This window comes from Pelmatolapia mariae, linkage group LG18 (assembly GCF_036321145.2).
Source record: "Pelmatolapia mariae isolate MD_Pm_ZW linkage group LG18, Pm_UMD_F_2, whole genome shotgun sequence".
NCBI classification, from domain to species: Eukaryota; Metazoa; Chordata; class Actinopteri; order Cichliformes; family Cichlidae; genus Pelmatolapia; species Pelmatolapia mariae.
Genome location: NC_086243.1, coordinates 9,866,144 through 9,889,110, shown reverse-complemented (window position 1 = coordinate 9,889,110; position 22,967 = coordinate 9,866,144). Strand labels below are relative to the sequence as shown.

At 39.9% G+C, this 22,967-nt stretch overlaps 2 protein-coding genes across 5 annotated transcripts in view; one reads left to right on the top strand and one right to left on the bottom strand.

Moving 5' to 3' along the window:
* Window positions 1-1,997: 1,997 nt before the first annotated feature.
* On the bottom strand, window positions 1,998-3,856 carry LOC134616881 (transmembrane protein 125-like). 2 transcript variants are annotated; one of them, XM_063461943.1, is made up of 2 exons: window positions 3,230-3,856; window positions 1,998-3,093 (listed from the first exon to the last, which is right to left on the bottom strand). In XM_063461943.1, exon 2 carries the CDS (start codon window positions 3,056-3,058, stop codon window positions 2,357-2,359), a length of 702 nt encoding a protein of 233 aa, XP_063318013.1. In that variant the 5' UTR covers window positions 3,059-3,093; window positions 3,230-3,856; the 3' UTR covers window positions 1,998-2,356. The 2 variants fall into 2 exon arrangements, with proteins under 2 accessions (XP_063318013.1, XP_063318012.1); XM_063461942.1 differs by having other exon boundaries at window positions 3,234-3,856.
* Window positions 3,857-14,530: 10,674 nt separating this feature from the next.
* The window catches only part of LOC134616493 (low-density lipoprotein receptor-related protein 8-like), an 81,413-nt gene continuing 72,976 nt past the window's right edge, over window positions 14,531-22,967 (top strand). For all 3 annotated transcript variants that reach the window (XM_063461322.1, XM_063461323.1, XM_063461321.1), the window contains exons 1-2: window positions 14,531-14,678; window positions 15,310-15,426. In XM_063461322.1, coding sequence (XP_063317392.1) covers window positions 14,612-14,678; window positions 15,310-15,426 — 184 coding nt within the window. In that variant the 5' untranslated portion in view covers window positions 14,531-14,611. The remainder of the gene's footprint in view (window positions 14,679-15,309; window positions 15,427-22,967) is intronic.

Here is a 22,967-nt window from a genome sequence, read left to right as displayed (position 1 = left end):
TATTTGTTGGTTGTTCCTCGTACGAGTCTGGGACCGATCGAGGGGGACAAAGACTTTTTTTTAAAAAATTCTGGCCGAAAATTTAACTTGGTTTTGTATCACTGTTAACAGTAGTTTCATTTTCTTTTATATTTTCTTGCAATTATACCAAGTGTTTATTATTTGGATTGTGCAGCACTTTGAAACTACAGGCCTGTGAAACTTTACTTCACTTATTAAATGTAAGCAGGGCTTTTTTCCTTACTGCCTATGCAATCATCCTTTCAAATGCAATTTTTAGCAAAATCATCTGCCTTGTAATACTGCATTCAGTCCCGCTGACATTTGAGTTTAATCAAATCAAGTCTTATTCAAGGTATTCACCAAAGTTCTTTTGACTCCAAATTTCCTCTCTTGTTTGCCTGAATATCATTTTCCTTTCCTTTACGATGTGAATGGATCACAATCCTGGTTACTACTGTATTTATTTCTGTAGATCTTGTACAGCGAGATGGGTCTGTGGAGCTGTGGCATCTGTGTGGTGCTTTTTCTCTGTCACGTTGCATATACTGCTACTATATCAGACGCTGTCGGACAAAAAGGCACCCAGAGACATCTTCTGATGGAGCTCGAACACAACACTAGTAGCACTAGCACAGCAAGTAAGTAACAAAGTAAACAGTAACCTTTTATTTCAGCGTTATTCTTGTTTGAGGGGTTTAATATTCTACTATACCTAATCCATAGGAAATGTTTTGGGTTCTGTCTTGTTAGATTTTGATGAACCAATTTTTTTCCTGCAGAGACGAACAGCTCAGTTGAGAGCCCAAAGGTGGAATTGTCCTATCTGGCCATAGCGTTGGGCACAGTCATCACCCTTTCACTCTTCATCGTGTTGGTTGTTAAGTTTCGCGTTTTACATCGCTTTCTGGCCAGCTACAGACACTCCCTGCTCCAGGAGTCGGATGGGGCGAGCCAGTACGGTCAAGAGGACATGTCTTTCCCTAACAATGTGTCCGGTAGGATGGGAGTAGTCAGAGGGACTCAGACAGGGTTGGATGATGATGACGATGGCTTCATTGAGGACAACTACATCCAGCCCGGTGAGAAGCACATGCCAGAGGGACAAAGAGAGGATGAGGAGATAGACGGGACAGATGACAGCGACGACGATCTTCAGTTCACTATAGGGTGATTAAATACATTTTTCCAAAGTAACCAGTTTACAAAAAAAAAAAAAAATGACACTCCAAAAGTTGATTCTGTTCATCAGGACGCAGCGTTTTCTTAATTAAAGTTTAAAACTTTTGTGCCCCATGAGCCCTTAAAAAAGACAGGATTATAAACTTGACAAGAAATAGTAAATCAGAATTTCTTTCTGTTTTTGGCCTGCTCATATTGCTCATTTTGAAACCCTTAAATTTATTATATGACCCCCAACATGGGCCCCAACCTACTTACTGAACAGTAAAGTTTTTTTTTACTTCAGAAACTTCACAGTCTGAGCCATGCAAATGTTTTGACCACATTGTCCATTATTATTAGATAACCGACCTTAAGAGGGGCAAAATGAATACAAAACACATTTAAAGTGCTGCATTGACGTCTGTAATGTTGACTCTTTGTGCTATCAGAATACCTTTGATTTTTTTCTTTTATGCTGTGCAGAAATTGTTCTTAAAGCTCAAATGTACTATATATCGATATGGATTCACATATTACATGGAAAATATTTAAAATTACAACATTCAGTTTATTTGCTAATAATGATGCTAATGTTTATATCCTGCTAAATGCAATTTTTTTTCACACATGCCATTCAATTATTCACCTTTAAGTTACCTTTAAGTTTTTTGTTTTTTTATTACATTTCTGCTAACAGTGAATATCAAAGAGTTAAACAACTTCACACTCGCACTCACATATCTTTGTTGTAGTCTGAATGTTTGTGTGTATGAAATTACTTTTTTGAACATTCACGTCTTTAATAAAGTCGTTCTTACTGAAATTACAACACAACGATGTTTTGATCTGATGTGACATCTGCTCTTTATTTACAACTATAACCAGTCAGACACAGCATAAATGAGCATTCAGACAGTACAAAGGAGGGAAATATTCGCTTATCAAATTACAGAGCCATTGTTGACAGCAGCCTATTGTTCTTGTAGAAATGATGTGACTGTACTGCAGTGATGATGTTCAGCGCTCAGCAGTCAGTTTTTACGGTAATGGCAAACAATAAAGACACTGGAAAGAAAATCTGTGAAGACTTGAATAGGATATTGACACAACCTCCTCAGTTCTGCTATTAGTTCCTTTAGCTTTCAACCACTTCATCCAGTCTCAGATACCCTTCTTTTCTGACCAAGTCCTTTCAGATCAGGCTGGTCCTGCTCGATGAGGTCTCTCTCCTGGCTTGACTCATTTGTCCTCCAGAAACACTGAACACACAGACAGCTTGATTCCCTGTCCTCCTCATTCTCCTCATTCTCATCCTCCTCCTCCTCTGCTCCCTTCTTCTTTTGATGTACGCCAGCACACTATAGCCCGCTACAGCTAGAGACATGCCCGTCCCTGCAGCCATCAGCACCAGACCAGAAACCAACATTTCCTTGCTGTCGTGACCTTGGCTGCTGATGGTGGCCACAAAGATTAGCACCGTCCCACACAGCATGACTGCAAGTCCTACAGCTAAAATCAGCGCGGGGTCGGCCCTCCCACCACTTTTCAGCTGGTCGATCCGACGCCTGCTGCGCACGCAGTTCATGTCCTGGATGGCAGAGCTGAGAAGCTGCTTGAGCAGCACAGCGAGTGCCAAGAGGCAGAGGGTGGTGCCCACCCCTAGGCGCCATTCCCCAGATAGGCTTGTGGTGGTGGAGAGGAGCCCCACACCACCAAGGCCCAGTCCGAGTATGAGGGCAACTGAGGCACAGTAGCACAACAAGGAGCGTTGTGGGTCTCTGAACCACCATAATTCCACTTGATCTTCCAGGATACGTCGCTGTATAAGCCTAGGGTCCAGGTAGAGGCTTGAGGACCGACGTATGGGGTAGTAAAAGGTCTCCATGTCAGGCATGGCACAGCTCAGATAGCCAAAATCAAAGACGACACCTTAAATTAGTGTGGAGAACATGGGTTGATTGTCAGAATATTAGAGGACACAGATTTCCAAAAGCACAAGTAACTTTTCTATGTCCCATGACTGTACAGAGAACACGCTGTGCTTCACCTCCTGTAAAACACTTACTCACTTGTGCTAGATGAGTGTCTTGTATTGCTGTCCATCCATCTGCATCCCATCTGACAACCTCAGAGAAGTCAGTGTGAAAGATCCCACAGTTGTTTGGTTTCGTTGTTTCATTCTGCAAAGAAAGTGATCTCTGTCTTGAGCAAAAAAGAAAGAAAAAGAAAAAAAAAACTGCTATGAGGAAAACTTCCAGTATTTCAGGTACTTTGCTTCATTTGTTGAAGTTGGTTTCAGAGATGAAAGTGGATGTAGATGCCAAAAGTGTCCTGGGTCAAACTGGAGACAGAAGTAGGGGCTCCCACAGTGTGAAACTCATGCAAGCAGAGAGGTAATGGCGGTTACGTAGCTTGTGCATGAGTCGTTTCATCAAGGCTTCATCACCACAGCGACTGTACTCATGTCACAGATCGATAATCTGTGTCCTCTTTAGAGCTCTGTGCCAGGCAGAACAGACACCAACTTCTCTTCTCATCACACGGGACCAGCATCTTGTCAAGTTAAGTAGGAAAAAAGACTGGTCACAATAGCAGTGTTGGATCATGGTTTGGACAGAGATTGGCGACACTGTCCACCACGCTCCATCACAGACAATGGGCTGACCGATGAACACAATGACTGTGCTGGAGAGGGTGGGTGATGGTGTGTGGGGGACGTGGATGGGTGCTGCGTTGCTGCTTTGGAGGGCTGAGTGATGTCAGTGTGCACTGATAATGGTGTTTCTGTGATCCCAAGGATAGCGTCACTCAGACACTGGGCTGGATAGGTCTCAGTGAATAGTATATCTCCTCACTGAGGTGCTAACTAACCTGGGCCTTCTCATCTATTTCTTACACACCTGGCAATACTGAACATTTTCCATAAAAACATTTCACAGGTATATTTCTTTGCTTTCCTGCTCTGCCACCTCTAAAGCTCAAAATAAAATGTTAAAAAAAAAGATACAAGGTGTGGTTTTATTACTATTTAGGTGGTTGTGTGTGCTAAAAGGAATAGTCTGCATATTAATTACTGAGCTTGGTGCTCTTACTGTAGGTAGGTTTTGACCTTTGGACAGAGCTTGGCTAGCTAGATTTATAGTTCTTGTTTCACGTTTAAGATGTAAAACTGTTAAAGTTGTAACAATATTCTCATCTAACGCTTGACAAAAGCATGTAAATGTTTATTTAATAGCCAAACAAGTAAACTTGTATATTTATCTCTCAGATAAACAGCATAGGAGAAGCTAGTAGCATCTACTAGCTAGGTTTGGCTTGTAGCTAATGCAGTGTAGTGCGGCGGATATTCTGATGCAGTTACATCTAACATAATTAAAGATGCCCCCACCTCCAATTGTTCCAGTGTAATGATCTTGCTTTCATGCGCGTTGACTCAATGACAAGTGGCTGAGGCTAGAATGGAGTCATTGCAGGGGTGCTAACAACTAGAGGGGAAGTATAGATTGAAACAAAGTTAAATCAATATGAATTATGCAGGGAAAAATAAACAAACAAGAGTTTGCTGGTGTTAGCATGGTGACCTTTGATTTACTAACGTTCATCTTGGGTCATTTTTATTCTATAATAGCAATAAAATCAGCTGTTGGGCAAGATGGATAAACTTTTATTTAGATTTAGATATGAATTTCTTCACAGAAATATAAACTCTTAGCAGCAGTGTATATTTTATGTGTTTTTGGAAGCTTTCCCGTGTAATTCCAGTCACAATGGTGAAGGCTGGGTGACACTGGTTGCATTTACAAGTGCATCTGCTTGTTCAACTTCTCCATCCAGAGAAGCCAGTTGCATATTTACTCAGATATACCCATGCAGCTGACTAGAAACCCCTGATAGACCAGTCGTTCTCATGACCAAAGTACTGAGACCAGTACATAAATGCCACTTTCTCCCCCTAGTGGAGTAATAAGGTAATAAAGTAGACCCTCTTTCAGTTCTAAGGTTTTACACATCAAAAATTATTTTAAAAAGATTATCTGGTCCTTACCAACTCTTAAAATGAGGTAAATACAACCTCAGAATAACAACAAGACATGACACCATACCATTATTTATTTACCAAAAATAAGTGTAACCTATGATTCAGTAGCTTGTACAACCACCTTCAGCAGCAATAACTTTAAGTAATCATTTTCTGCAGTCATCAGTCATCCTTTACAACATTGTTTCAGTTTGTTGAGATTTGTGGGTATTTGTTTATACACAGCTATGAAAGTCCCTCCGATCAGGGTGAGGTCTGGACTTTGACTGGGCCATTGCAACACCTTGATTCTTTGCTTTTTTGTCGTTCTGTTGTAGATTTGCTGCTGCGCTTGGGATCATTGTTCTGTTGCATGACACAGTTTGGGCTAAGCTCTAGATGTTGGTCAGATGGTCTTATATTTAACTCAAGAATACTTGTGTATATGTTACGTATGGCCCAAAATGGCCTCCGTACAAGAAAGTAGTAAGCTCTAATATTGACCAGTAAGGAACCCCCACACTCACACTGCAATGGGGTACACAAGATTTATTTTTTTTCTCAGAGTCAAACTACTGGCTGAAGACACAACTCTGGCCAGGAATCCAAGGCCTAAAGCCACCACGGTCAGGGTTGTTAGCCTGGTTACAAACAGGGGAAAGGTGGTCACTTGGAAGAACAAGCAGCCAAAAACACATCAATCCTGCATCTTCCTCAGAAAGGTTTGCCACCCACCTTTTCAAGCCTGGTGTCGTTTGAGGGTGGGTCTCCACATTAAATCCTGGGGCTTCCACTCTCGAGCTGAAACTTCCCTAAACTTGGCCAGTTTCCTTTCCATGGGCATGGAGAGTCTCCAATCCAGTGTTTTTCCTCCCAGCAGATCCACACAAATCCTAATTAAAATGAGTCCTCCCTCCAACATCCTCAGATTATTTTAAAAGCAAAACCAGGCCCGGTTAAAAATCCTTTCCCTTAGAATGTGCACACTTCACCCTGGAGTCTCAGAGGCTTCCCTGCTGCACCAGTGTTCTACTAAAAAAACAACAACAACCCCCCTTCCCGTTTCCTCTCCCCTTTATAGAGAAGGTCTCCAATCCTTCCCGAGCTGCTCCCCGTACTCAACTCCAAATAGCTGGCAGCTGGACTAGAGTAGAATCTCCACTCCCACATGGGTGTGGCCCATACCTCACACCAAACACACAAAAAACACAAAAGCATGCAATTAATACAAAAAAAAAAAATCTAAAGTAATGCCAACCCAAAAGTTTAGTGGGGGATTCTCTCCATTCTTTTCCACCATGCTATACTCCGCAACATATACAGAGGAGTTGACTCAATGACTGCAAGATTCCCAGGTGCTGTGACTCCAGCTCATCATCCCTCCACCACCGTGCTTGACAGTTGGTATGAGGTGTTTGTGTTGACACGCTGTGTTTGGGTTTTGTTTTTTTTTCCAAACTTGGTGTTTTTTGTGGCCAACATATCTACTTTGGACTCATCTGTAGAAAGTTCATTGTTGCAGAAGTTGCAGACGTGTTGCAGTTTTAAACCTGAGTTGTGCTGCCATGTTCTTTTTAAGAAAAGAGGCTTTCTCCTGGCAACAGCTCCAAACAAGCCATACTTCTTTTATTAAATTGCTGATCATACTTTTATACTACCCTTATCCATATACATCAGTACATCTATACATTTGCCCGTAGTACACTGTTTTTTCTGCTTGCATGTTCTGAAGATCAGTGAAGTGTATTTGATGAGCAGCATCTGGGTGCTACTTACCCTCTTAAGTAGTAAGTACATACGTGGTTTTCCACACACAGCTTCTGCATTTTAGTTCAGTTTTTGCAAAATCAATAATATGTGCAATATGGCATGTTTTGTAATTAATCTGAGGTGTATTGACCTAACTTTAAACCCAGATAAGGACAAGATGAGAGTTTACTTTCGTTTTGCCATGACTGTATCTGTAAGAAACCTATGTATTTTATTGTAAAAGCTTGATTTTACGCCTCTAAGATTCGTATTTATTAATGAAGCTACAGTTAGTATAAAAAAAACATTCTGATGTCAATAGAGGTGAGTCTGTCCCCACTCAATGTGATTCAACCGCAAGCTGGCAATTAATGCACTTGTACAGCGATTTAAATGCAGCCACTAGGCGGGACATATTGATTCACAATAATTACCCTCACTGTTAATTACTCTTGTAGATTTGATGAAACCATCATGTAGTCATAGTTGCTCGGTGCCAACGGTAGGGCTTTAATTTCATTTTTATTTATTTGTTTACTTTAATATGATAGAAAAATCAGTGTCTATTTATTTTAAAATAACCTCCACCAAAGAACGTCAAAATTAGCGACAGCAATTAAGCCAGCAATCAGGCAAAGCATGAAAATATTTGCACTAATCATTGTGACAGGTTGATATGTATTTGGCATGCTCCTGTACAGCTGGTGAATGTGTATTTGTATGTGCTTGTTTACTGTCTGTTCTGCCTTGTGACAGAATAGCCTCGATAGTCATTTGCCTGCTGTTCTGGGAGTGACTCCAAAATTCATCAGGCTCAGAGAGAAAAAAAACAGAATGTTGTGAACTAACGGACAAATCGATGAACAGATGTATGAAAAAAAAGGCTGCATTATAAATTCTTCAGCATAAAATACACAGATGAGCCACAACAACAGCAACAACCAAACCACTTATTTAATATTGTGTGGGCCATCCTCATGCTACCAAAGCAGCCGTGACCTTTAATGGGCCTCACTGGATTGAACTTGTTCCAGTGTATCGCTTGATCACACACAGTGGTTTGGATGCTGGTGCTCGGTCTGTTTCAGAGCAGTTTTTATGGTGTGACAGAGCACAGTAACCTGGCCACTGATGTCAGAGGGTGCCATGGGTGGGTGTTACTGGTTTACAACATTAGCAACATATAGAAAGCAACATTCACATAAGCAGCAAGCAGGACATTGCATTATAATGTGATAACATTATTCACTTCATGTGTCTGTGGGGTTAATATTGAGGTTGATACTGTCTGAATTTGCTTTTCATGCTTTACTGAAGGAACCTAGGATGTCATCTGGGCACATTTTTGTATTAAGTGTCTCTCTGCAATTGTCATTTGGGCAATTATTAGAAAATCTGAAAGATCAAAGCTACATATTTAGAAAAAAAGCCAAATCACGCTAATACAATAAAGTAGAGGAAAACTTTAAAATGACAAGAATGTCAAAGGTTGTAAATATACTATGCAGTATGCTTAAGATGCCACCATATTTCATAAATTTTAAGAAAAACTCAACAGGCTTTTAGTTAAGGCTTAAATTTTGTTTTTGTTAATCTAATAAACACAACATGTGCGTTTTGCTCTAATGATACCACAACAGGACAGTCATGTTTAGTATATGTATTTGATAAAAGAGTATGTAACGTTGTTGTGGACAAAGATCATCCTGCAGGTGGCAGCAGCCTCCAGGTTTGGAAGCAGTCTGAGGGTGCCCACATTAGGAGGCTGCATATGGGGTTAGATTATGGATGTCTAACTCATTGTTGTTTTGGGCCCAAGGCAGCGCGTTTGTCACCTGTATTTAAATGCAACATAAGCACTCAAATCTCTACATTTAGCAAAAATTATTGATACTGTAATGGGAAAATTCCCAAATTAAATACAGAGTTACTTACTTAATAGATACGCAAGCATAAGCATATAAATGTACTAACAACATTAAAAATAAATGTAGGGACTGTGAAGAAAGCCAGCCTCTGTGGATGTAGCATTATTGTAGTTATAGTTTATCAACACAGATGCAATAAACTGTCTTTTTAAAATGCTTTTTCATTTCTGACACCTAAAACCTACAGAGTGACAAACTGATAAATAGAATGGCTCCACCATCTCATCTGCTTTTCAAATAAAGGATGAATACAGTCAGTCATCATGTCATGGGTCCTAGCTCCTCCTTCATGTTATTGTGGAAGATGCTTTGTCATGACTCCGGTTGCATGTTTGAGGCATTTGGCGTATTCAAGTATAGTTCTGGACATTACCCTGATGATAGTGTGCAATAGATAACAATTGGCTATTGCAAAAAATGATTGAAAGTGTGTTTCATTGGAGCAATTATACAGAGACCCAGGTTTTACACATTTACTCTTTAAAGTAGGAAGATTTACTCTGAGTGCGGAGGAGGGAAGAATTTAGCTCAGAGACTTAAAAAGTGATCTCAGTGTATGGTTAAGATTATGGTGAGGGGGCTGTGCAAAACCCTGCAAACAGTTTCTCGTTCGTGGACTCACTTTGCTGACAGGGACAGCATCAACCAGTGAGGATGAACTAATCTCACAGTTGCAGACCGCTGGGTTAGACAAACAGCATCACTGTTCCTCTCTCCCTTACAGGCTGGTGAGCGGTAGGCGAAAACAAGAGCAAACTTGACTCTCTCATCTCTCAACAGCAGCTGCTGAGGTGTTCTTGAGCAAGGTACTTATATTTAATTGCTTGAGTGCTCAGAGGCCAATCAGTAGATAGTTACACTGTAACCGAACCATGAAGCCTGTCAATGCAAGATGCTACAGCTGAGTGAATGTGGAGCAGAAAACTGAAAAAAGAAAACGTATGCCTGCTCAGCAAATGTCCCCTAAAGGTTAATTAAATAAGAAATGCAACAAGAACCACACTACTTACTGAAATGCTGCTCACACGACAAGCTGTGGATTTCTTAATTCCTTGACTGTGCGAGAGGATGATGGCGGCTTCTCCAGAATGTAGCAAATCCTCCAAACTGGCTGCTGTGACAAATAAAAGGGCCAATTTCTTGACAACTCATGACACAACGAGGCTCGCACAAACCTTAAGCATACTGAGTATTTTGATGCTGCTTATAAAGTTTCCAAAATTATGCACCCTGACAGTGAGGAGATTCAAATAACCGATAATTATCTGTCACGAGGCATGACTGATGGGGATGCAGTTTGATGTGACATTAAATTGTTTACAGACAAGAGACTTTGAATATACCCTGATATTTCATCTAGTGCTACCAGCAAGTCAAAGAAGTTCAAGCATCCAGTAGTGTTTTTTACTCCAAGTAAGTTGACCAGGTCTCACAACATGATGCATCCTTTTATGAAGTTTCTGGATATTCCTCCCATACAACCAGCAAGTTGATATATGTATGATATTAACTGATATCTCAACAATTGTTGGATGGAATACTCTAAAAATTGTTTAAAATAGATAGATTTAGCTCCCAGATGTGAAAAGTGAAGTCAGTGTATGAGCATCCTACACTGTATTCTGCCTAATGGTGAGCAGAGGGCAACTCCAGTAGCTGACTGTAAGCCTGTGAGAAAAAGACCCTAATGTGCCCTTCATTTATGACCTCAGTAAACACTTTCCTCTTGGATTTATGTGCACAGTCTCTAGTAACAGGGCTTATGTAATACTGCATAACATTCATTTTGTTAATTATGGGTAATTAAAGCACCTTAAGCTTTAGGGTGTGGAGCTTGTGATTCTAAAATAAAAGTTGCCATATTGTTATGTTACATGAAGTGGATGAAGGAAGTGTACAGTAAATTCTTTCCTTGTCACGCCACCATTAATAGGTTCCATTAATGGAGTGTTGATCAAGTCCATGAGACCAAGCCCTGTGTGTAGTCTTAGACATTAAACTATCCTGGACAGAACATATTAATAAAAAGGTTGTTAAAATGGGAAATTGTATCTCAGTAATTAAAAGATATGAAGATTTTTGTACACTAAAATTGATCAGGCAGTTACGTGGTCATCACTTATTAGTATGATATAACCATATATTACTTTATTCTTCATCAGAAATGTTATTGTTACAAAGATTCCAAACATTTGCATTTCAGTCTAGATAGACATGAATATACCCCCAGACAGGTTACGGGAGGACCATTTTTATTAGCCATAGCAAGTACCAATTCAATTAAAAGAGCAATTTCATGCAGGGCTATGGAGGAGTAGAAGTTTTTGCCAGACAGATAACACAAGAAACCAGTAAACTGGATTAAAAATGTTTTAAACAAATGTTACATTAAGTTAAATCAACATTAAGCACAAACTAAACTAAACTAAGCCAACAGCCCACACAAAAAGTTACTGAGGACCTTTGTGAACCGTTGTCTTTAGAGCAACTAAGTGTTTATATTATGCCTTAGAGTCATAGACATTTGAAAAGGAGGTCAAAGCAGTAAAAAAGCATTGCGCATATTAAGATATGTAAAATCTGTTCTTATATTAGTGCTGATTGACAATCTCTCACTCTCACACTCACTCTGATATGCCCTGCCTCTTTCCTAATCCCCAGTTTGCTAAAAGCATTTTCATTTAGTCATGACTCACCCCTCACAGCAAATTGACTGTAAACTCAATTTACTTGGAGCTGTCTCTGATGCATGAGAATCAAATTTGTAACTACATCAAAAGTATGTTTGTTGTACTACAGCAATACCCATTGCTTTCATTTCATTTTGAAGAAGCCATGAATGAGAACACATACTGTTCTTTAAGAGTGGTAAGTTTGTGTCAAAGTGCAAATCCACAGTTTATGAACTCCACAGTGTGTTACTGTACATAATGAACCATTATTGCATGATGGTTATAATGAATCCTAGCTATTCATAAAATCAGGAAATTGTATCGACTTTTCTGCATCACTAGTTGCAGATAAAATTCTGAATTTGGTCAGGTCAGGAGTAAACTAATATCATATTCACTTTTGTTGCTTCAAACACCTGTTCAGCAACATCTGCGTTATTTCCTTTCAATATGCTCCCGCTGTCTTGCTCTGGCTGGACAATTGCTGTGAAACCATGACAACAAGTCTTAACTGCTACATTTTTCGCGACTTTTTGACTGTGAACACAACTGCTTGTGCAGCTACACGACTGTTTATGTGTGTGCATGTATCTCACTGTGTAAACTGAGAATAGGAGGGATTAAGTTATCCTTGAGCTTATCTCCATTTAAAATGAGTGATTATGCTGTCAGCAATGGTCATGGCCTAGATTTGAAAGACAGCCTTTTTTTTCTCTCTGGCTGGGAGCCACTAGACCTTGTAAATACTACCAATGCACTTTTATCTGTCACAAATATTACCTCATTGTGTTTAGTAAGAGTAATAAGTGGTACAGGAGCCTATTTCTCTTGGTGCTACTTTTAGAAACTCCATAGCCTGCAGTTCACCTTAGCATTTGCAATTTGCATATAGATGATACTCATATCAAATTATTGCTCAGGGGGAGTATTAATAATGGTGATGTTGAATAGGATGGTGTACTGTACAATAGTGTGTTAAAGATGTTGAAACAAGTGAGCTCCAAAACATTGAAATGTGCCTCACTAAGACCACAATTTTTCACATCTTTCACCTCCCTTTGCTTTCCATCAGCCATAAACTGTTTTTTCCCCTTTCTATTTATTAAACTTTGACGGATTTAAGGATTTGTTACATGTGTGGAGCTCTGGCTGCATTGTGGAGGATTTTGAAATTATACCCAAAACTGTTTCAAAGTGAACACAAATACACCACAGGGATGCAAAATTGCTTGACCTCTTGATCCCTACCAATCTGCTCCTGCTAGTCCCCAGCAGTGTACCACTATTACCTGTCTGTCATGCTCCAAAATTGATTTCACTGGCTCAGTGGGTATGACATGGGCAGCTCTCAGACTACTTTCACTCTCTTTCTCACTCATACATGTCCTTGATTAGCAAAACTAGAACACTCAGAGAAAAAAAAAGGCTTTGATAAATGTGCTACATCAAAATCTGTAACACATTTCAACAGGAAAGATCATTTGGTTCATCTGGCATCCCTCCCCCTGTTTGCAGCGTCTTTGTTCCCAGCAGGTAAGTTCCATAACTTACCAATACTTTACAAAACCAGAAAAATGTCCAGAAAAGCCAGAAAATAATGAGGGATCTGAATGAAAGATTCAAAACAATAAAAATGATTGACACGCTTTCTTAGAGACGCTTTCTTTGAGCAGCATATATTTTCAAGACATAATAATAATAATAATAATAATAATAATAATACACACATAATAAGCACTGCATTTATCACAACCATGAAGGAGAGAACCAGGAATCACCAAGACTGAATTTGCAAAGGGAATGCAGTAATTATGGATAGCAATAATTGCACCTGTGCTGCTAACTCCTGTCTAAATGCCAGCTGTGTGCAGGGAGACCAGCCTGAGCTTGATTATGTTTTTATTTTGCTGCATCTGGTTAAATCTTAACTATCAAAGTTGGTTCTGTGACATACCACACTCAGCTTCAAGTGAAATACTGATCGAATCATCCAGATTAGACTCTTACTATGGAGCAATATGGAGAAAACCCCCCAGTTTTGCCTGAATTTATATATGCAAACATGTAATTATATTCCAAAAAAACACCAACTATTTTTGCAACCTATTTTAAACCTAGGAATGCTCAATACTGAAATAAAAAAAAATGCATATTTGTATTTAACATTTGTTATGAGCTTAGGTTTATGGTGTTATTTTGAGCTAATCACACCAGAATCACACCAACATTGGACTTGTCCCATCACCTAGTCATAATAGCCCAACACTTATTTTAGTCTGTCCCTTGTAGGCCAATGTTTTTTCCCTACTCTAAAAGCTGCACAGTTGGTAGATCTGTAAGTTTGATATGGCACAATTTTTACACCAGATATGATAGCTGAGATAACCCTCCTGTTTATCCAGGTTCGGGAGTAGCATCAAGAGTAAAATAGCTTGTGACCCCTTCAGGCTGGGGTTGTATCTCCTCCTAGGTTGAAGCGGGGCTCTTTAACATGTAAGGCAAGTGGCAAATTGTATTGTATTATTATTCTATTATTGTTATTTGTTCAAATAATGTTAAAAAATAGATTTTTCTGCCTAATGTCACAAATAAAATTTAAAACTGTATGGGATATGAAACCACCATAGCAAAGTCAAAAAAAAACCCAAAACCCAACTACCGTTTATTTCTATCCAACTCAACAATTTTTTTAGAAAATCTGCCTTCAAAGATTTTATTATTGTATGACATTGTGATCTAGAGAGGCAAAAAAGCGTTTAGTTACATTTTTTTAATTTCGCAAAATAAACAACCACACACAAAAATGAAGATACTACAAAAAGTAAGCTAGTTCAAGAAATTTGCCTTAATAGTTTGTATTATGCCTTTGGTCACTGTCCTGCTGTATCGCATTGTGTAGTTTCTATTCCACTCTGTCCCCGCCCCGCGCGCTGTCGTCACGCGCCGGGTAGCCAGTGAGGCGGAGGGAGGGGGTGTTTCACACGGCGGAGAGGCAGGCAGCGGCGTCGCAGCGCTACAACAAGAGCGGCTTTTGGGCTTTGTTTCGTGGATGTGAATGAGCTCCATCACCTCCTCCAGAAATGTGGACGGATTTAAGGATATTGCTACTTTTTAATTTGTTCTTCCTCAGGCTTCATTTCACAAAAGGTCAGTTGAAAATTTTTGTCCCCCTCTGCGCGCGAGACGCTTTGAAATAGTAGATAAAGGCTGGTGTGTGATGCTGAGCTGACTGGAAGCGCTCTCTACTCGGCGCGCGCGAGCGTGCGTGTGATACCAAGAGAGCAAAAAGGCTAAAAGGGACTACTTTCTAAAAACAAATTAATGCGCAATTGTGTGGTTTATTTCACTTTAAAAATGTAATAGGTGAGGTTTCAGGATAGGAAAAAGCCTCTGCGTGTCTGTCATGTGTTTTCCCGGCTGTGAGCATCCATACTGCATCAGAGGTAGTAGCTGTAGTAGCCCAGACTGACTGACTGACTGACTGAATCTTTGTCTTTACGTTTAGAAGAATTGAGTCGTGCAGACCCTGGGCCTCTTCTGAGCCCTTCTGTCTTTGAACTGTTAAATATCCTGGAAAAAAAGTAGACCGCTATCTGAAAGAAAGCACGCACCATGACGCCTCTAGCCCTTCAGCCAATTGACCTGAATGAAGGCTGAATATCAATTAGGCATTCATTTGCAAATGACAGTTGAACAAGCCTACAAGAGATTACTGTTATATCCAATTGTTGCTCATCCATCTGGACTCTTATTTTGTTTTTGTTTTTGTTTCTTGCAGCCACGGATGAGTGTGAGGATGGACAGTTTCAGTGCAACAACAAAAGGTGTATACCGACCATCTGGAGGTGTGACGACGATGACGACTGCTCAGACAACAGTGATGAAGAAAACTGTCGTAAGTGTTAAAATTAAAGGAGAAATAAACACAGATTAAATATGTTAACTGTGGACCTGCCACGACTAAGGTGTTATTACACAACAACATGTTAAAGCATGATAAAAATAGACATTAACTATATTAATGATTATAACAGTGCAACCCCTCAATCCCTGCTTAATCATAAAAACATCCCACCGTATTATCATAAGGATTAGTCCAGTCAGTGTGATCCTAACCATCAATATTACTAGAAAAAGTTTAGCTCTGAGTATTCATTAGAGCTAGTCTTTCAATTTTGATCATGATTCGAGTGTGTGCTTCAGCCTGTGTATTTTAAGTTGTGTTTTCTTATTGTGTTCAAAGTCATGAACCAGAAAATGAACCCGCATCCCTCCCAGGTTTCTGCCCTTTCATAGCTTTAGATAATTTTTTGCTGGCTTTGCTATCTTATTGGGATTTTATCAATTTTCTTTCTACTTGCGCATTGTTCACAACAGCCCTGATTCCATAAAAGCCAGCAGAGTTTACAAAGAGGCACAAATGCAATCATGCTTTGAGTGAGGATGTGTGCGTTCGCCTCAGGCTAAGAGCGCGTGCAGGTGATTTCATCCCTTCTCCTCCTATAAATAGAGCACTCAACAAGCGTGTTTTCCTAAAATGTGGGTTGATTGGGTGGAACCATTTTCCAATCATCTCCAAATGAAAAGCTGTCCAGGTGAGGGACAGACTGCGTGGTGCATCGCTCCAGTGCACAAAGCTCTGACAGGTATCTTGGATGTGTTGTTCTGGGTGGAAATAATAGAATTCTGCGTTCCTTTTTGACAGCAAACCAGTGGCCTATATTTTGAAAGAATGCTCATGCTGAAACCAGTGAAGTTGTGCCAAAGCTGAAGCCGAGATTTGCGTGTTTGCAGTGCAGCTTCTTTTGTGTCTGGGTTAATTGTGGCTCGGGAGAAAATTCTACACCTCCCCACGCGATCTCATAATGCATACACTCTCTCTTTCTTCTCATGCATCTCTCTGTTTTTTATTTGTTTTCTCTCTCTCTCTCCTTTTCTCTTCCACAAAACTCCATCCCCCACACAGACCTGTTGTATACAACCACCTTATACTTCCTATGCGCGTCTGGAGGTGTTTCCCTGTTGTTTCCTTGCTTCTCGTCTCCGTCCCAGCGGGACGTGTCCTCAGGCACGCAGAAAAGCAGGTCATTTGGAGCCTGTTTGCTCCTAAAACATTCATGTGTCACTGCTTCAGACGCGCACACGAATTCTGACGTTTGGAGAAAAATGATTGCTCTGCCAGGCTTTATTTCCTCTGTATTTCTTTCATAGGAAATTGTTTGTGGGTTTATTACCCCCTCGTGTGTTTTCCATAAGGAGGAGCTTCTGACACATTTAGGGTTTGAGTGAAAACACTCCCTCTGAAAGCCTTTTAAGCTGAGACTTACTGTCAACTCACCATTTGATGATTATGACTGTAAGCATTACATGTTGTTTTATTAGAGAGCGGTACATGTGTGGCCTTCACTCTGTGTCCATCTCCTTTTCCTGTGTGGCCTGCTGTATCTGCGTGGGCAGGCGCTTGTTTCCCTGAGCAGAGATGCAGGGTTTCTGTACCTGCATCCCTGTAGTGTGTGATCAGAGAGATGCTAAGGATGTTGGCTGTTAAAATTGTACTCCTCTGTACTCTGGCAATTGTTAAAGAATGATTTACTTATCTTTGAGTCATTCTCACAGGTTGCCTCTGTAAGCCGTTTTTCTCTTTCTCCATGTGAAAAGACAGAAGTCAGCCGGTGTTAGGCGGTGAGGTGAAAACCTGTACAACATATGCTGCGTTGGGGGGAGAAGGTGCTGAGGATTTAGCTTGTAAATACAGCAAATCCTGTTCAGAAATGACACCGTTGGTTCTCGTTGGCTGTGAAGCGGTAGCATTTTTTAAATTAAGTTTCTGAATGGCTGAGTGGATTGTCTCACCTTTTTTTTTTGCTGAAAATATAATATTTCATAACACAATGCCAAGCCAGATATTTCAGTGACTGAATGTGTGCAACAGACCATGGTTATGAAATATGCTGACAGGAAGGAGCTGCAGCTCCTTATTTGTCATGCCAGTGTCACTTTCTTTCTAACCTGACTTTTCGCTGGCAGAACAGGTGTCTAAAACACACCAGAATTTCTCATACCAGTAATCTTTATGCACCATGGTGCTTCTCCATCCTTTACCCTGTTTTTGTTAACACCATCCCCCACTAGTTCACCCCCGAGACTGCAATCCCTATCACTCGGTACACCCCTACCATCCCCCCATTATCAAACTATTCCCCACTGACCGTTCACTCACTGCGGGGACCCATACATTCATACATGCATAATTGCAGTCCCTAACTATGTGCAGACACAAGTATGGGCCAGACACATGTTAGAATAAACAGAATCACATGAGCACTAATGCATGTGCACACTGTATTTTTGCAGCAGAGAAGTTCAGTCCATATATAAGACACTGTACATTTTGTTTACTGGTTGCATAACTTCCTGGGTGAGGATGAGACGCAAAGCCTCCCTCCCTCTCGCTGCATCTGGAGTTGACAGCAGTGGAGGCAACAAAAGAATTCCTCCTTGAATTCTCAAAGTCCGATTTGTGCCGACTCTGATGCGAAGTCGGCGTTTAATCCTCGTCCTGATTACAGCAGCATATCACCCACTTGCCATCTATCTGCGTTACCTTCAAAGTCCAGAGTGTCCGCTTGACTCTCCTCTCATCCTCGGATGTGATAAGAATCTATTTCATTTGCATTCATGAATTTAACATTCACACCTGCAGGGAGGCATTTCACATCGCCACCAAGTCTTCTGTTGCTTTACACCACGATGCAGAGTCAGCAACAGGCCGCATGCCTCCTGTCTTTGTCTTCTCTTAGCTAATAAACCTCCACCACTCCCTCATTGCCACACTCACTTTTGAATCTGCCGGCACTCCTCCACACCTCCCGTAGTCATTTTTTTATTTCTTTATTCTAAAGCCTTTCGGTGGATGCAGATTCTCTGCTATAGTGTCGAAACCACAGGCCTGCTAACACACCAAGTTTCAGAAAATTAAGAAGCCTCTGTGCAATGCTTGATAAAAGCTTGTGTAAAGCTCTATTAAGAGTCCTTAGAACTCACGCATTGAGGCACACTGAGGCCCTTTTAATAGCTTGAGTGCGAAGAAAGCAGTCAATATTTTTTATTATGGTCTACTTCATGCGTGATCTGTAAATTGGTTTTATGATATGAGAATAGGTAAGATTATATCAGTCAATATTATTGGTTTTTTATTGGGCTGCTTGCTAAGTTCGTGAAGGCAGAGAATGCCTCGCCTGCTGAGTATTTTTGTCATCAATTCAAAATAGCTCACTGGATTTTGTTTTGAAATCCTGCCTTCTTTTTCTTTGCTTTATTATGCTTATGGTATTTCTTTGGCTGCAAATAAAACTATCTGTTAAGCACTAATTCATCTTCCGCTTATCCTCTGCATTTTATTTTTCAAGGCTTTCCTCTTTCAAAAAGGGAAAAGTCCTTTGTTATCACAAATCTCCGGATCTCTGAATGCTCACTTGGCAAACTATTTTTACATACTTTTTTGGAACAACTTTGGCCTATCTACAACATCTTCACTTCTTTTTCCGCACTCACACAGCAGATTCCCACAGAAAGCTAAATGGACTCCACTTTAAAACTCTCTACAGCCTCATGACTCTCTGTTTCTGTTGGCACTGATGGCCGGTCGAACACGCTTCCAGCCAGCTCTACTTTTTGGGTATTTCCGGCTGTTTTTATTGCTCTGACAGGTTATTTTTCTCCTAGCTGTGTTGACATCACCCACCCAGGCTAGTTGACAGCAATATTTCACAAAGTAATGCCGACTGATCAGACACGAGGAAACAGTTTTCCCACCTGCTGAGATCTACTTGTAAATTCAGAAAAATAATACCATTCTGTGTGAGGTTCTGCTTTGTGTCGCTGAGGTTTCAGGAAAAAAATGATGCCTTGTATTTTTGGCTTATCAGAGTTAAAAACATTTCTTGAGTGAGTGTGTTTCACCCCACAGTGTCTGAATCTTTTTTGTCTGTGTTCTTTGAAGCTTGAGTGAATGAGTGAAGTTGAAGTGATAGAAAGTGGGGAAAGAAATTATTTTGACCCTACAGTGTGAGTCTGGGAGGTTGTTTTGTGTTCCTATCAAATTCTCCCCATAATCTCCACGGCTGTTGACAACAGACACAGCGTGGAAAGGATTACGCCTTTATCTCTCCAAGCTATGAGGCATTTTTTCTGTCGGGTCTGTGGTCAATTTATGTTATGTTAATTCACAAAGATGTGATAATGCCTCAATTAGTCACCAATTTGAAAAGCTATGATAAAGCAAACGTTTTTATTGCAAAAATGTATGGCTTTTAAAAACATGTCAGTTTGGTAAACAAACTGATCTTCTGATCTTTTTATCTGTCCAGTTGATCTTTTCTTCAAGAAACGTAAGTCTGTGGAAGATCTTTGAGAATATTAAGCAGTTGTGGAAGTTGAAAACTTCTGCCTAAAGAAGAAAAAACAAAATAATGTTTGCATTACTGCAATTGCAAGTGTTTTCCCATTTTTAAGGAGAATAACAGCAGTAGTGTTCTATTTCCTGTTATGTTGAAAAACATGTCAACAAATCCCCTGATGCACCTTACTAGAGCATTTAAGAGCTTTATTTTTGTTTACAAAAACAGAGTTTGTATAATTCTAATGAGCTTGAAAGCCAACGTTGGGTATAACCACCTTTATTCTTCAACACATTTCTTTAAGTAGTCTCCAGGAATAGTTCTTTATTCTAGAGACACTCAAAGCTCTTCTTTGGATGTTGGCTGCCTTTTGTTCAGTTCTCTGTCAAGATGATCCCACATTGCTTCAATAATGTTGAGGTCTGGGCTCTGGTGACAACAATCGTTGCTTATAGTGTTCCACTGAATGTTTTTCTATCTAGATATGCTTTAACTGCATTGGCAGTGTGTTTGGGAATATATTAAATTATGAAATGCTTTCCACATGGTATTGCGTGCTGGATCAAAATCTGATGGAACTTTTCTGTGTTTATGTCAAAGTGAGAAAATTAACTGTAGCTAATGAAGATGATGGTAGTAGCTAGAATTCTCTTAAAGTAGCTAAATGCCTCATGATCAAATAAGTAAAGGACATGAATTAATGAATGAATGAGATTCCTACTGTCCCAATATGCAAGTTACTACATCATCAATTCTTTCGGATCTACAACAACACTGGCTGAAATGCAGTCTCACAAACTGTGACAGAGCCCCCACTGTGTTATACAGATGACTGTGGACACACAGTGTTGTACCTCTCTCCCACCCTCTGAATATACCTCAGCCTTTCCTCCTTGTTTCCCTTGATTAAGAATGGCTTCTTGACAGCCACACGTCCACTGAGACCATTTCTGATGAGGCTTCAGTGAACAGTAGATGGATCAACTGAAAGGCCAGATGCATCTCTCAGGTCCTGTGTCAGACCTTTGATGGATTTTTTCCTGTTTCTTAAGGAACTGATTTTCAGATACTGTTCATCTTCTTTATATAGTTTTTTTTTAGGCCTGGCACTTCTTCTGTTGTCCTCTACTTATCCAGGTTCCTAAACAAAACATCAACTGCACACCTTAGCTCTTTGGGAATCACCAAATCAACTAAAGAAATTGGAAATAAATTGGTGTTTTGTGATAGGCTACTAGTAGCAAAGTGCCTAAAGATACATTTAAAAATTGGTTCTAAGTTGTCTGTTATATGTAGAGACTCACTGGTACATCACTTGAGTTGTCTTTTCTATGCTTGACTGATTCATAGGTAAGTTTTAAGTGATTTGACAAAGAGAAAACATTCCTGTAAATTTGTTTAGGTACAGGGACTGGAGTTAAAATGAGTAAAAAAGCAGCCAATGTTCAAAGAAGAACTTTGAAAGACCTTCAGAAAACCTGGAGAATGTTTGTGAAAGCAAGCTCCTTAGAAGCAAAAAGTTTTCCTCATTATGTAATTTATTTATGTAGTCTAAAAAAATCAGGTCCTACCTTCATTCACAGCGATCTTGAGCAATTAAATTGCTGTAAAATGTTTTGAAATCAGCCTTCAGTCAAACCACAGTCCTTCTGGAAACAGCTTGTTACAATCCTGTTATCTTGAAGCCCCTTTTTAAATGAATGTGGTTTGATTTCAGTGGATAACGGAACTAAAAAAAAGGAGCTCACCAGTAAAAATGTGATTTGCAAATTTGATGAATTTACTGAAAATAATAAGTGTTTAAACCCCCCCCCCCCCCCAACTTCTCCTGTGCATGTGCAAACACCAATAGAAAGGATTAACTCAACAGTTCCGGTTCAACCCAACAGAACACTTGGAACAAATGCAACACTAATTACTTCCAAGACTACAGTGTGGCAAAAAAAGAGAAGGGTATATTTACCTACATCTTTATTACGATAAGAACTAAATGTACGTGCTGCTATATAGTTATAATTGTTGTGAACCTCGACTGCTCATAAGCGTCAGAACACGATAAGCTCATGTGTCGTTCTGTTATAATATCTCTGGTTTTACAGATTAACCGGATATTTTCTTCCACAATATGCTAACTTATCAACGTGTGTGCGTGTGTGTGTTTGTGTATTACTATTTGCTTGTTTGCTGGTCCTACTGGCCTACTGCCCTGTATCTGCATGTCTCCAAGCCAGCTTGCCCTAAGTGATCATTAAGAAGTCTGCAGCTCCAATTGAGCTATTATCTCAGATTAGTGTGTGTCGTTACACAACGTTGCAGAGCGAGAGAGAGGGGATTAATGTGGGGGTATAAAACATCACTCAGCCTCAGCCTCTTCCCATCATCTGCCACATATTTATCCCTTATTCCACTTGTCTTTTTAGTGCCTTCACCTCAGTGAAAACCATTTGTATGCATCATTTTAAAGATTACACCTCCCAGAAATCTGTGTTTATTTCAAGGGATAAAAAGCAGATATTTCTCCGGGGACGCTCTTAGCAGTGTCTCGCCTCATGAAACTTACTGTTTCAATTCTGTTGAACTATCGAAATACTGCTGAGGCACTAAAATAACTTCATCAGCTAAAGTCTGTGCGGAGAATCTTTATTATGGAGTTAACACTGGGTTCTGGTTTCAATATTTAATTGTTTTAAAATCAATGAAAACTTTACAAGGCTGGCATTTTAATCATATTGTTTAAAGGCCGTCATTAACCCAAGATATTTTAAATGTAGGATTTTAATATCACACCTCTCAGGGCTCATATTTAGAGCTTTTCTGTGAGTTAATGGTGTAAAATGTATCCTGTAAACTCTAGAGCAGTGGGCTTAAAGTACTTGAAGGTACATATGGTGGCGAGGTAGGGCACTTTGTGTTTGAGATCTGGGCTACTTGTTTTAACTGATAAAGTGATTCTGTTACACATCCCTGTAGTTTTTTGTAAAAGTGATTCAGTGGCAGTGAAATGAACCCAGGTTACTTTGAAAATCGATAAGACACA